This window comes from Hippopotamus amphibius, chromosome 13, assembly GCF_030028045.1.
Source record: "Hippopotamus amphibius kiboko isolate mHipAmp2 chromosome 13, mHipAmp2.hap2, whole genome shotgun sequence".
NCBI classification, from domain to species: Eukaryota; Metazoa; Chordata; class Mammalia; order Artiodactyla; family Hippopotamidae; genus Hippopotamus; species Hippopotamus amphibius.
In genome coordinates this window covers 352,353-366,054 of record NC_080198.1, presented here as the reverse complement: position 1 = coordinate 366,054, position 13,702 = coordinate 352,353, and the positions used below count along the sequence as shown (strand labels likewise).

Below are 13,702 nucleotides of genomic sequence, written 5' to 3'. Positions count from 1 at the left end.
AACGTGCGCCTCCCTCCAGGCCCAAAGAACCAGGTGTTTATTTTAGCAAACTTTTCAGCCATGCAAATATGCCTTCCAGGAAGCAGCTTGGATGACAAAGCCACAACATAAAGCTCAAAACAAAACACAGAAACCAACACCACAACTACAAAAGTCTGGGAAACGTTTTCCTGACAATGAAAGCCATAAAAAGCGAAAGAACACTGACACGTCTCCATAAACCAACCCACCCACGCTCTTGCACCCTGCGGAACATGCTGACCGGTACCACCCAGGTCTGGAGCCGCAGGAACCAGAACCGGGACCGGTGAGCGAGTTGGGACGCCGTGTGATCCTCAGTGATCTCGGGCCCTTTAGGAACTTGTGCCTGGTTTTAGTAGAAAATCCTTGGTGGGGTGCCTGATCGAGAGCCCCCCGGACACCCTCACGACTTGTCCAGCCCTGACCGTGAGACCCTGCTTTTCTCGGACTGTCCAGTGACCCACCTTCGGGGCGGAGGCGGGGAGGGCTGACAGCATGTGATCTGGGAGCACAGATGTGCTGCGACCAGCCGGAGGGGTCTGAGCAGCAGTCCCCCGAGGCAGGCGAGGGCAGGGCAGAGGTGAGGCTGCGTGGTGGGCTGCGGCATGGGACACAGAGACACAGGCACGCACGCTGCCGCGCCACCTGAGGGCCTGAGCACCCGACCGCCGGCCGTGCCGAGGGCGGACAGCAGGCAGTGTCACGGCAGAGCAGGAGGCTGCCTGGTAATTGTGATGCACCGAGGGCGGCGTGGGGGGGGGGGGGCGGGCGGTGGCTTCTGGAGGGGGTAGCTCAGCAGACAGATCACATCACAGGCTGCGTGGGCCTGAGTGAGCGCGGAACACAGCTGCGTGTCGTCGGGGCGGCGAGGGCACGTAACACAGCCAGTGTGTGGCTTCTGAGGGGGGATCTGCATTGCCAAGCAGCCCAACACACACCGCACACACACTACACACACCGCACACACTGCACGTGCACGCACACTCTGCTCGCACACACGTACTGTGTGCACACACACCCCAGGGTGGGAGGCCCCCTGAGGCACAGGGCTTGGCTGAGCTGGTTTGGCCTTAATCCCCAGCCCAGGCAGAGTGAAAGGATGTTTCCCCAAAGTGTCACCGTCGCCCCTGGACCGGGACTGCAGCACCCCCCATGGTGCTGCCTCCCTGTCCCACTCCCCACACAGCCTGTGGCACCTGTGGGCTGCTGTGAAGGTGACCCAGGCTCAAGATCAGACAACCTCATGCCCCCAGAACAAATGGCAGAAGGAGACACAGATACTCCAAAACATCACAAAGTAGCAAAACCCCATTTATTTCAAAAACATGAGGTCCCCAGCTCCCCAGGGTCCTATAAAGTCAGCGCCTATACTGCAGCCTGGGCTCGGTGGGCGCAGGAGGACCTCGCATGTGGCCGGGCTGAGACCAAGGGCAGGGCCGGAACAGGGCCCTCCGGGAGCGCCCGGCTCAGGACGCCCAGGTGGCAGGCAGGTCGCTGCCTGAGCCGAGCTGGTGACACGGCTGTCCCTGCCCTTGGTCTGGCTTCTCTCCTTGGCCAGGGCCGTCCCCACCAGGCCGGGTGAGGTGGGGAGGGCCCCCGACGGGCCACGGGCCACGCTGAGTCGGCCCTCTAATCCTGCACCACGGGTAGGTTCCGGACGGGGTTGACAACAGGCCCTCGCAGCCTGGAAACCTACCGGCCCACCCTCAGCCACCCACCACCCAGAGGCCCCGGGGAAGCCGCCGCCAGCTGGGGCTTCGGGGCGCTTTGAGGAAGCAGGCGCGGGCACCGGGGGTCCCGCTCCCGCGAGGCTAGGCGGCGGGCCGGGCGGCACCGGGGAGGCGGCGGGCCGGGCGGCGTCGGGCCCGCCCCCCGCGCGCGGGCCTAGCGCAGCCGCAGGTAGGAGGGCACCGAGTAGTTGAAGAGCTGGAAGTCCATCCCGTAGAGGCCGTAGAGGCGCCGCTGGTAGAAGGGGCTGATGTCGCGGAAGAGGCGCGCGGCGCGGTCCCGCGCGGCAGCCCGGGCCCCGGGCGGCGGCTCGGGGAAGCGCAGGCCGGGCGCGCCCACCAGGCCCAGCACGAAGGCCGCGTCCTCCGCCAGCGTCTCGACCTTGCCCACGACGTCGTAGCGCAGGCGGCACGGGTGGCAGAGCGCGTGGGCGCGCTCCCAGTGCTCGTTGAAGGGCCCGGCGCGGCGCGTGCGCGGGTCCAGCAGGTAGGCCAGGAACTCGGCGAAGCGCACGTCGTGGCCGCGGGCCAGCGCGTCGGGGCGCGGGCGCGGCCGCAGGCGCCGCACGATGCGGGCGCCAAAGCGGCGCTGGAAGGCGGCGCCCCAGGGCCGCTGCAGCTTGCTGCGGTAGGCCGAGGCCAGGCGCTCGAAGGGCTCGCGCACGAAGAGGAAGGCCAGGTAGGCGCGCAGGCGCCGGTTGACCTCGGCCGGGCTGAAGTCGGCCAGCGAGGGCAGGCGGCCGGGCGCGTGCGCCTCGTGCGCGGGGATGGCGCGCGGGTCCGCGGGGCCGCGGCCGCTCAGCGCCAGCAGCACGCGCTTCCAGTTGGTGCAGGCCGCCTTGGGCACATAGCAGTAGAGCAGGCCGTGCGTGTCGTCCACCAGCACATGCCGCAGGTCCTCGGGCCGCAGCAGGCGCTGCCGGCGCGTGTGGCGGCTGCAGGCGCGGCGGAGCAGGTCTCGCCGCTGCCGGTGCACCTCGGCCAGGGCGGAGCGCGGGCCCTGCGGGGACGGGACGGCGGTGGGTCGGGGCCCCGCGGGTGGCAGGGCGCCTGGAGGGGGGAAGATGGACTTGCCCGGGCCGAGGCGTGTGAGGGGTCGCGTGCAGGGCGCTGGGGACCCCGAGGGCCGAGCCGCGACGTCAGAGTCAGCGCGGCGTCAGAGCGCTGAGCGCCAGCGCACACGGGGCCTCTGCCCACCGTTCCCTAAACCCAAGGTGGGGTACAAGAGCAGCAGCTTACGGGCTAGTGACATCGCAGGACGGGGCGGCGCACTGGGCACAGCTGTGCCGGGGCTGCTGGTCTCTGAGCGTCTGGGGGAGTAAGCTGTGACAGTCCCCACGGCCTCAGCTGGCCTCAGGTAGCTTTCTTGCTGTTTGCAGCCCCGCAAATACCAAGTCACCGCCGTCTGGCTGTTACAGCTGAGAACACAGGCTCAGAGGAAGCGGCTGCGGACGGCTCAAGTCGGGAGGCTGGGGCTCCGACTCAGGTCCCGCAGGCCTGGGGCTGTGCACGCGGGTTCGGGGCCAGGTCTGCAGCCTCAGCCTTCATCCCTGCAGCCTGGCTGGACTCGGCTGCCTGACCTCAGCCTGGCTTGAGTCCTTACGGCCCCTGTGAGCGTCTCAGGGCCCTCGGTCTCCCTGTGCCAGGGGCCAGTGCCACCGGTAAACGGGGAGAATGACGCCCCATCCTGCAGGGTTGCCGAGCCGCCTGCGGGGCTCGCAGAGCTCGAGCGCCCGGCGCACGGTCAGCACTTGTCGGGCGGACTGTTTCTCTGCTGTTGTTTGTGCAGCTGCAAGGTGCCCTGACATGCAGCGGCCACAGGGCCCTCAGGCTGCAAGGGGCCCGAGCCAGCCCCACCTGCCCCTAAGAAGCCCAGCGAGGCCGGCCTGCCCTCCGCTCGCTGTGTGGCCCAGGGCAAGCCCGTCACCCTCTCTGAACCAAGGCCTCCCCGCCTGCAACCCAAGGGCATGGGGCATGTCTGCTCAGCCCTTCAGGCTTCAGTGAGTCGCCGCCTTCCCCACCCTGTCTGGTCATTCTCCGCAGCCCCCCGTTGGCGTTCCCACACACCCTGCCGTGTCCTCCGCCACCATCGGGCATTCGCTCCCCCCGCCGCTGCATCGTCCCTCTCCCTCGGCAGGTCCCGTGTCCCTTTCTCAGAGATGGTCCCCCCTACACGGCGCTCTCCCAGTCAGAGCTCAGGGCAGCCTGGGCCACCCCTCTAGACGCGCATCAGTGCAGGCGACCGTCGGATCCGGGACCATCCATGCCTCAAGGACAGGGACCCGGGTGGCCCGCCTGCGCAGCGTCCTGAGCAGTGCTCAGCCGTGCTGTCTGAGGGCGGCTGCGGGGGCGTGTGTGAGGCGGGGTGTGCACCCAGCAGGCACAGCTGTGTGCACTGGGGACCGTGCGTGGTCCCCACAGGTCCCTGCCCTGGGGCGGTCACCTGGCCTGTCTCTCTGTCGCCGTGACACTAAGCGCCTCCGCTGCTGCCTCCTGCTGTGGGTGGCACCCAGCCTGCGGGTGGTTATGTCCACCACGTGCAACAGTGCTGCACAGAGCGTGGCTTCAGTCCACGGCTGGGGTGGGGAGACCCCACGTCTCGCAACCCGCCCCCGAGATCTGCCCTATTACAGCCCAGCATTCTTTCCCTGGACGGAGCCTGCATGCGGGAGGTCCACAGGGGGCTCGGGCCTTTCCATGGCTGGAAGCGGGGCAGGGAGGGGTGGGCGTCTGTCCACCTACCTGGTCCAGGTCATAGAGCATCTGCAGGGGACTCCTCCTCTTCCCGCCAAGCCAGCCAGAGCCCACGGCCCTGTTTTCAGATGCTGGGGGGAGAAGGAGAGAGGCGTTCACTGCTGTACCAGACAGACTGGCCGTGGCCCTGGGGGCTTGGCCAGCTCACCTGGGCACATCAGATCCACTTGTGGAACTCAGTTTCCCTCCTGCATCCCGCCTGCCTCAGGGGTCACCAACAGGGTGCCTCGTCCACCAGGGCAGGGTGCTTGGTGTCACTCCTGCCCGCATGTCCTGCCCTGCAGAGTGGAGGGTGCCAGGCAGGAAGGAGCAAGAGGGAAAGGGGAAACCGCCGCCCTCCGGGAATGCCCTGACCATCCAACCACAGCTGCCTCCACCTGCCTTCATCTCATGCCCAGCGGTGCCCGCCACGGCCACGGAGCCCTGAGGGTTAGGGCTCAGCAGGCTGGCTGGGCTCCAGCCTCCCCTAACCCCGGGCACGGGCAGCCAGAAAGGGCTGGGCAGCAGCGGAGGTGGCAGCGCAGGTGACCCGCTCAGGTGACCCGCTGGGGACGCCTGCAGTGGCCTGCACGTCGCCTGCTGGGGTGTGTGTGTCGCTCATGGTGAACGCGGGTTTTGCTGTTGCCCAGGCTGGCAGCCTCCGAGGGCAGGGACGGGCTGTCTCACCGGGCATTCCTCAAGCTTCCCAGAACTACCACAGGCTCCTGTTTTTCTTAAATATGACTATACTTATTAACACACTATTACATTATAATGCGGTCTTTAAAAATATCACCCAAGTTGGCAAGTCTTTGGCTAGACTGACCAAGGGAAAAAGAATAAGACTTAAATTACTAAAAACAGGATGAAAGGGGAGACGTCAGTACTGGACCTTACAGAAATAAGAAGGGGTTGAGGTGTGTGTTATTAGCAACTGCACAACAGCAGATGTAACCTATATGAAATGGACACATTGCTAGAAAGGCACAAATTCCTGAAATTGACTCAAGAAGAAATAGAAAAACTCAACAGATATATAAGTAAAAAGATTGAATTAGTAATTTTTAAAAATCCCCACAAAGAAAAGCCCAGGATCAGGTGGCTTCACTGGTGAATTTTACCAAATGTTTAAAGAAAAATTAACACCAGTCTCTACCGAACTCTTCCAAAAATGAGCAAAAAAGAAGAGAATACTTCTCAATTCATTATCTAAGCCCAGTATTACCCTGATACCAGAACCAAAGACATCACAGAAAAAGAAAACTATGTACCAATATCTCTTATGAATATAGATGCAAAATCCTCAAGAAAATACTAGCAAACTGAATTGGTCAACACGTAAAAAGGGTTATACACCATGAGCAAGTGAGATTTATTGCAGGAATGCGAGGCTGGTTCAACACAGAAATAGCAAGCAAGGTAACACACCATATTAATAAAATAAAGAAAAAACCCCACACGATCATCAAGAGATGCAGAAAAAGCATTGCACAAAATTCAGCACCCTTTCACGATGAGAACGCTAAACCAGGAATCGAAGGGAACTTCAACTGATAAAGGCCACCTGGGAAAACCCCGCAGCTAACAGAGTAAATGGCCACACGTGGGAATGCAGCTCTGAGGCCCGCTGCCCTGTGGATGAAGCTTGTAACCCGACCCTGAGGGAAGACAGCCAGTCACAGAAGGCTCCGCCCTGATTGTGTCACCCTCTGCGTAAACCGCCCAGAGCAGGAAATCCCCAGAGACAGGAGGGAGATGGGTGGTTTCCTGGGACTCTGGGGGGTGGGGGCAGGCACGCACTGGGAACGTGGCGGGGGCACGGCCAGGGGCTAAGGTTCTGGGCTCCTACAGCGATGGCTGTGCAGAGATTTTGAATGTGCTAAAAACCACTGAATTGTACACTTTAAAAAACTGAATTTTATAGAATGAGTGTGTTTCTCAATAAAAATAAACAATATTGACCATAAAAAATAATATACCCAAGAGCATTTTGTGTAACTCTGGTTTATAAATTTATACTCAATGGCTATCAAGAAATCATTGAATTTATAAGAATATGGATTATAGGAAGAATATCTTTAAGAATTCAGGATCATATGAGGCAGTAATATACTCATAAAAAGAATGAACATTTCCTTGGCTTGCAACCAAATGAAGAGTCTTCAGATGCCACCGGGATTCAAGAGTTTTCCTTAAGACCAGTCTCTGGCAAACAGACTTGGAAAACTTGATGGACTGATCTGTCGGCAAATGGGCCACAAGCAGTGGTTCTCAGACTTGAGCGTCTCAAGGGGGCCTGTTGAAACGCAGGTGGCCTGGCCCCACACCCAGGGGCTCTGGCCCCGCCGGCCTGGAGTGGGGCCCGTGAGTCTGCCGCCGCTGCTGGCCGGGGCGCGCAGGCCGGGCACCGCTGAGCTGGAGCAGTGCCCGTGGAGGGGCCTTGTCCCGGCCTCCAGCACCCCCCGCGTGCACCTGAAGCCCACTGTCCAGGCCGCCTGCCCCTGGCAGCCTCTGCGCCCCTCCCCACTCCAGGGTCCCCGGAACGAGGGCTGGGCCCTCCTGTGACCGGGGCCCGTGGAGGGGCGAGGCCCTCAGGGCCTGCCCGTGTCTTGGGGGTCATTGGTGGTCCCAAGACTTGAACCTCTGTCTGCGGGCAGGCACCACGCAGCCCTGGAGGAGGGGTCCGCCTCACCGCTTTGCAGACGGGAGAGGGCAGGCCGTGGGAGGGGACGGGCTCCCGTCGGGGCCACAGCTGGGGGTGGAGGAAAGGCTGGCGCCCAGCAGGGGGGCACACAGAGGAGCAAACCTGGGCCGTCCCCACCCCAGAGCCCCTCGACTCGGAACCACCCAGCTGTCCAGAAACACCAGCCTCTGCGTGGAGCCCCTCGCCCCCTGGCCAGACCGCAGCCTGGAGGAACGTGGGCCCCACGCCAGACCCCAGGAGCCGGTGGGGGGAAGGCGAGAGGCCCAGAATAGCTGCGGCCAGCGATGACAGGGCTGGGTGCCACCCCCAGCTCCACCCCTGCTGCCGCAGAGCAGCGGGCTGGGCAGGCTGGCCGAGGCGGAGGGCTGAAGGGGAATGCAGCCCCCCAACTCCGCACAGCGGGGGGCCGGGGCGCCGGGGGTGCGGGCCTTCCCCAGGGGGCCACGCGGAGGCATCCTGCAACCTCCACTCCCGCCGCCCAAGCCCCTCCTGCCCGTGTCCTCTGCCCCTAGCCCCTCCACGAGGCTCCAGGTCCCAGGCCACCCTGCCGAGGGCGCTGTGGGGCAGACCGGCCCGGAGGGACGAGCGGGCCGACCCAGCCGCAAGGCCAGCGAGGGGCCTGGACCCGCCCAGAGCAGCCACAGGCAAAACCACAGGCGGTTCTGCTTTGAAAAGGGACACAAAAATAGGTTATAGAGAGAGAAGGGGGAAAGGGAGGCAGAAGGAGGGTGGGAGGGACTGAGGGGTGACAGACAGACAGAGCAGCTACCCAGGAGGACAGGGACGGAGGCTGGGAGGAGGGGAAACGGCGGGACGTGTGAAATAGCTCAAAGCAAACCAGCTGGGTGCGGAGGGGCGGGAAGCAGAGGGGATGAGCTGCCCGCAAACTGGGGGTGCCCAGGGTCTAGGCCAGGGCTCCAGGCCAGGGGAAGCACGCAGCCCCAGGCTCACGAGCGGGCCTGGGTCCCGGCCCAGTAGCCCAGCCCGACACCCCAGTGTCTGCTGCACCTGAGCTGTCACACGCGTCCTGGCAGCACAGGAGTCGCCCGGGAGCCGGGCAGCAGGCGCTGGGCGGGTGAGCGCCTGGCACCGTGCCCTGCTTTGCTCACGGACACGCGTTCTCCTGGGGGCAGGAGCTGTCGTCATCCCCATTTGACAGATGGGGAAATCGAGGCTCAGAGAGGCAAAGAAACGTGCCGAGACCTCACAGCAAGTAAGGGCCAGAAGCGTGCTTGACGCCAGGCCGCAGTGTGAGTGCGTCCTTAACTGCCGTGCCCTGTCGGGACCCACCCTGCCCTGCGCACTCCCCCACCCGTCCTCACAACACTGCAGGCTGGGTGGGCTGGGCACCGCCACCCCAAGGATAGGCCCGGTGCAGCCGCACCTGGGCTGCTTGGGAGGCTGCACCCGTGACCCCCAGCCCAGGGAGCGGAGGTTACAGCACGGCTCCTGGTTAATAAGTTCTGGCTGGGCCAGTGTCGCAAGACCAGACGGGCAGGAGCAGCACTGCCCAGTCCATTCAGTCCCCTGGTGACCTGCAGGCCCCGGGCAGGGCTATTTCCTCCTGTGATCAAGCCCTTCACAAGGAAGAAGCAATCCTGCCTCGCTCGCTCTCTCTCTCGCCCTCTCTTTTTCTTTCTTTTTTTTAGAAGAGTAGCGATCTGTCCACTTGTAGTTGAGACCCAGACGCTACACTGTGCTCCACAGCCCCCAGCACGGAATCCTCACGGTACAGTCACGTCCGCTCTGCCGGGGACAATCACAGGCCTTATTCCTGCCACCGTGTGATCGTAAAACCCACGTGGCTTCTCACTGGCAGGTGGCAAGTCCCAGTTCCTTCCAGGGTCCCACCAGGCGCCGCCCCACCCTTCCCCGCTCACCCCCTCAGCTGCAGCCACACTGCCTTCCTGCTGGTCAGCGGACACATTAGGTATGCCCCCACCTCAGGGCCTTTGCACTGACTCTTGCCTGGGACGCTCCTCCAGAAACCTCTACCCTTTAGGGCAAATACGTTTTGTTCAGATCTCAGCTCAAATGTCCCTCCAGAAAGAGGGCCTCTTCCATGAAAAGACTCCCGTTAGTTTATTCACGGCACTCATTACTGCTGAGGTTGTGCAGTCTGTGTGGGCTGACGTCTGGAAGGTCAGCTCTGTAGGCAGGGCACTGTCTTGTTTTCTTACAACCCCACACCTCACCTCGTGTCTGGGAGTATTTATCTAAAGACTGGTGGCCCTTCCTGGCCATGGGGAGAGCACCCCAATTCCTACCTTGCCATTCAAGGCCACTGGCCACCCCACAGTACCTTCCTGGGCTCCGCGTCATTCCTCCCGCTCACACACCCTGAGCTCCACCCACAGCACATCCTTTAGCACACCAGGCCCTTTCACTCCTCCCTGCTTTTCTGTGCCACTCCCTCTGCCTGCAATTCCCTTTCCTTCTTTATCACCTTGTAAACTCCTATGCAGCCCTCAAAGCCCAGCCCAAATACCCCTGCCCTGTAGAGTAGAAAGCATATGGGTTTAGGATTTAGACACGGGTGTGAATCCTAGCACCCACACTTCCTAGTTGGGTGGCCTTGAGGAAGCCACTTCGTTCTACTGATCTTCGCATCTTCTGCTGCAGGATGAGACTACCACTCTGCCAGCCGGCTTTTACTCCCCGGAGGCCTGGAAGGTGCCTTAGAGCTCTGAACCCTCTAGCAGTTCAGGAGAGTGGTTCGCGTGGTGGCATCTGCTGACTGGGCTCCCAGCAGCCACGCCCCCTCCTCTGCGTTGCCCATCTCATTCCCCTCCAGACACAACCCTGCTTGTCCCCTCCAGGTGGTTCTGATAGGCTCTCTGCTGCCATAGCTGCTGGGCTGGGCATGTGACCGGGCCCGGCCAATCAGGGCATGCCGTCCCTTTCTGCCACAGCGATTGGCTCAGAGGCAGGCACCATGTGACCCAATCCAGGCCGATGACAGGCACCCTTGGGATCCCGGCTGAAATCACAGGTAAAGGAGCCGCCTCGGGCTGGGGAGCTGGGCCCGAAGCCACCGGAGAAGAGCCGGGCCTGGAGCTGGGGACGCGGTCCGCGCCCCTGCAGGCCCGGCGTCTGGCCCCGTGAGCCTGGGACACGGCCCTCCGGGGGCTCCCCGTCTCTGCCCCTCACCTGCTGTGACTCCGGGGCCAGGACAGGAAGGAGTGGGGTCCAGTCGGGCACTGGGGCGCTTGTGGGCCGGGGGCTCCGGGGAGGTAGCGGACACAGGGCAGCCGCGGGCAAGACCCGACCCCTGCACCGGGGCTGCTGCCAAGGCCCCGGGGGCCCTGTCCCCAAGGCCGGGGGCATCGCGGTCCTCACTGACCCCTCGGCCCGGCTCCTGGGCTCCCCCGGCGTCGCTGGGCATCTCTGCGTTCATGCTGCACGGGACCAGACAGAAACGGGGGCCGCCCACAGGCCCCTGCGCTGCACGACGGCAGGGGCACCCAGACCCCCGGGGAGCCTGTGGTCCCCTCGGCCGGGGCCCCAGGTGCTGCGGTGCCACGGGAGGCAGGGGGTGGGGAGCGGGGACAGAGTCAGTGTCCCCGCCTGCGCTTCCTGGGTCCTTCCCCCTGAAGCCCCTCCAGGAAGCGTGGGGGAGAAGGTTCCCGTTCGCACGCATCGCCCTCGGACCTCGGACAGGAGGCAGGGCCCTAAGGGAAGGGGTGTGCCCTGGAGGAGGAGGAGGAGGAGGAGGAGGAGGGCGACGGTCCAGTCCAGGAGGGGGGGGCCCTGGGAACAAGCCCCCACCCGACCTCCCTCCACACCCTCTCTTCTCTTCCCCCAGCCAGGATCCCCTGGACGTGGACAGAGGCCCCGCCTGGCTCTGAGAGAAACACCCCTGATTTCCTGTGAACCCGGAAGGGGACGGGAGGTCAAGTCGGGGTGGGCTCCGGCGCCCCCCAGGAAGGCCCCTGTGGGCCAGCAGGGCGGGGCAGCTACCGTGGCACCGCCACGGCTCTCCCTGGGTGTGCCTCTGGGGGCGGAGGGTGCCGGCTGCATTTCGGGGTGTTGATGTTAAAATGGAGGACAGGTTGGCCGTAAGCTCTGTCTCAGCCCAGGTGGACGCGGGCACAAGCCGGCACCCAGCGCACACGTGGTCAAGGGCATCACACCGAAGCAGCCACCCCACCAGGTGAGCCACAGGGGAAGCCAAGGGCGGGCGGGCGGGGGGACAGGCGGGCAGCGGCCATCGCTGGGGCTGGGGCGGGGGTGGGGCGCTGAGGGCCGCGGTGCCCCGGGCCGCTGTCCCGCCTCCTCCGGCATCTTCCTCGTCCCCAGGACCCTGGCCGCTAGCTCAGCATTGGCCTGCCAGGCGCCAGTTGGGTTCTTCAGGCCTCCCCACTAGACAGGGGGCCGTAGAGCCCCCTTGAGGAGCCTCCTGTCCACCTTGTGTGAACCCCCGCTGCTCCGGAGACCCGGCTGCCTGGAGGATGGAGCTGCAGCCCCTCCGGGGCCCTGGAGCCCTACTCCCCAGCCACAAGCCACACTCCCACGCCCTTCCGACTTGGGCCACGCTGCTGGGACACACTCAGAGATGCCGAAGGCCCTACTGAGGCCATTTCCAGAGGCCCACCGTGAGCACACCTCTCCGGCTCCTGGGGTCAGGGGCTTCAGCTCAGGGTCTGGGGACAGACGAGCCAGCAGGGTGGGGTGGCTTGATTAACCCTTGCTGGTCTGAGGTCACCCTCAAAGCTCTGATGGCTGGCAGCAGGCCGTGGGAAAAGGTCTGAGAGCCCCGAAGGAGCAGAGAGGGGCTCTGGGAAGCAGGGGAAAGGCCCACCCCCCCGCCGGGGGGCGGTGGAAGCGAGGCTCCAGGAGGGTCTGCCAGGCCAGACGCAGTGAGGCCAGCCTGCCGGGGGAGAGGGTCGTGGCCACAGGTGTTCGTGAGGCAGGTGCGGCTCAGACGGGGCACAGCCTGGGCAAAGGCTGGGGAAGGGGGGTGGCAGGCAGCCTCCTGACTCCTGGAGGAGGGGGGAGGTTGGAAGGAACAAAGTGCAGACTCTCTCTCCCCTCAGAGCCGGGCCTGAGCCCTGGGGGCCAGGGGCCACCAAGCCCTGCCCAGCCCCAGGTCCTGGTAAACATTCGTCCAAGAAAGAGTGGGTGGCCAGACGCTAGGACCACAGTCCACACGGTGCCAGGGGCGCTTGGCTCTACTAAGACATGGGAGCTGGTACTCCCCACGGGGGTAGCACCACCCCCCATGGCCACCCGGCTCTCAGAACTGGTCAGGGGTCAAAAGACTGACCGACCGCAGCTCCCTCCTGAGGGCGTGGGGAGGCAGCCGGGTCAGGGCAGCTGTGTCCAGACACGAGGACAGTGGACAGCAGGGTGACTGGGCAGAGCCCAGGGGAGCCGCGAGGAGGCCTCCTGCGCCCGCCTCACCCGGACCCCAGCCCAGAGGCAGTCCCAGAGGCGTGAGGCGAGCAGGAGATGGAAGCCCCTCACCCCGGGAGGCAGGGGACACCACACCACCGCTGTGACAGCCGCCTCGATGGGGAGGTTGGGGGCCAGGCATTTTGCTGCCATTGAACTTCACCTCCCCGGAGGCCCTCTAGGGAAGAACTTGAGCAGCCCATTTTATAGATGGGAGTGCTGAGGCCCTGGGAGGGCAGGGACAGGTCAGCCTGCAGGTAGGCCCTCGTCCATCAACCCAGACCCAGCCAGGTGCAGAGGTGCTGACCTGGAAGTCTCCTCAGCCTCAGCTCTCGAGCCACCCTGACCCCACGCTCCCACGGTCCCTGTCCACCCGGGGACATGGTTACCTCCTCCCTGGGCCGCGTCTGCCAGCCTCCAAAGGCGGGACGACAAGGATTTTTGCAGAGCCCCCCCCACACACACACTCACATTCACTCTCACTCACACCAGGAAAAGGCAAACAGAGCAGAGGTCAGGACAGGCCTCGGGCGGGCACCGCCAGCCCCAGGGACTGCGCAGCCGGCGGCTCGGCGGCTCACGGGCGCCCCGGCTGAGCGGGGACTCGGCAGGTGTGCGCCCGGGGCGGGTCACGACCGGCTGGCTGCCTCCCCCACCGGCCCGTGAGGTGGGTGCGCAGGAGCCGAGCCCCTCCCGGCGGGGCGCGCGGAGGGCCCCCCCCCCCGGACCCGGAGCGTCCTCCCCGCCCCCCGCGCGCGGCCGCGGACCCGGAGGCGCTCCCGGCGCCAGGCTCCCCGGGGGGGCCGAGTGCTCTCTGCCGTCCGCCCCTCGGCGGGTCCGGGCACAGGCCGGGAGGCCCGCACGTCCCCCCTCGGCTCTCCGGGCCGTGTGACACCGGCTCCCGAGGGGCCGAGGCCCCTGCGAGGAGCCGGGAGCCTGGCCGAGCCCGCCCGCCCCCGTCCCTCCGCCCGGGGGGGAGACCGCGGGGGCCCGGCCGTCGGGGGTCCGGGGGGCACTCACCCGGGCGCAGGGCGCGGGGCGCGGCGCCCAGGAGCAGGAGCGCGGCGCCCAGACAGGCGGCCGCCAGCGCGCGCCGCCGCCAGCAGCGCCTCCCCATGCTCGC

At 64.8% G+C, this 13,702-nt stretch overlaps 1 protein-coding gene across 1 annotated transcript; it reads right to left on the bottom strand.

The window, feature by feature from the left end:
- Positions 1 to 1,898: 1,898 nt before the first annotated feature.
- Positions 1,899 to 13,702, bottom strand: CHST13 (carbohydrate sulfotransferase 13). Its single transcript, XM_057706728.1, has 3 exons — positions 13,600 to 13,702; positions 4,491 to 4,573; positions 1,899 to 2,748 (listed from the first exon to the last, which is right to left on the bottom strand). The coding sequence occupies exons 1-3, from the start codon at positions 13,694 to 13,696 to the stop codon at positions 1,906 to 1,908; spliced, it is 1,023 nt and encodes a 340-aa protein (XP_057562711.1). The 5' UTR covers positions 13,697 to 13,702; the 3' UTR covers positions 1,899 to 1,905.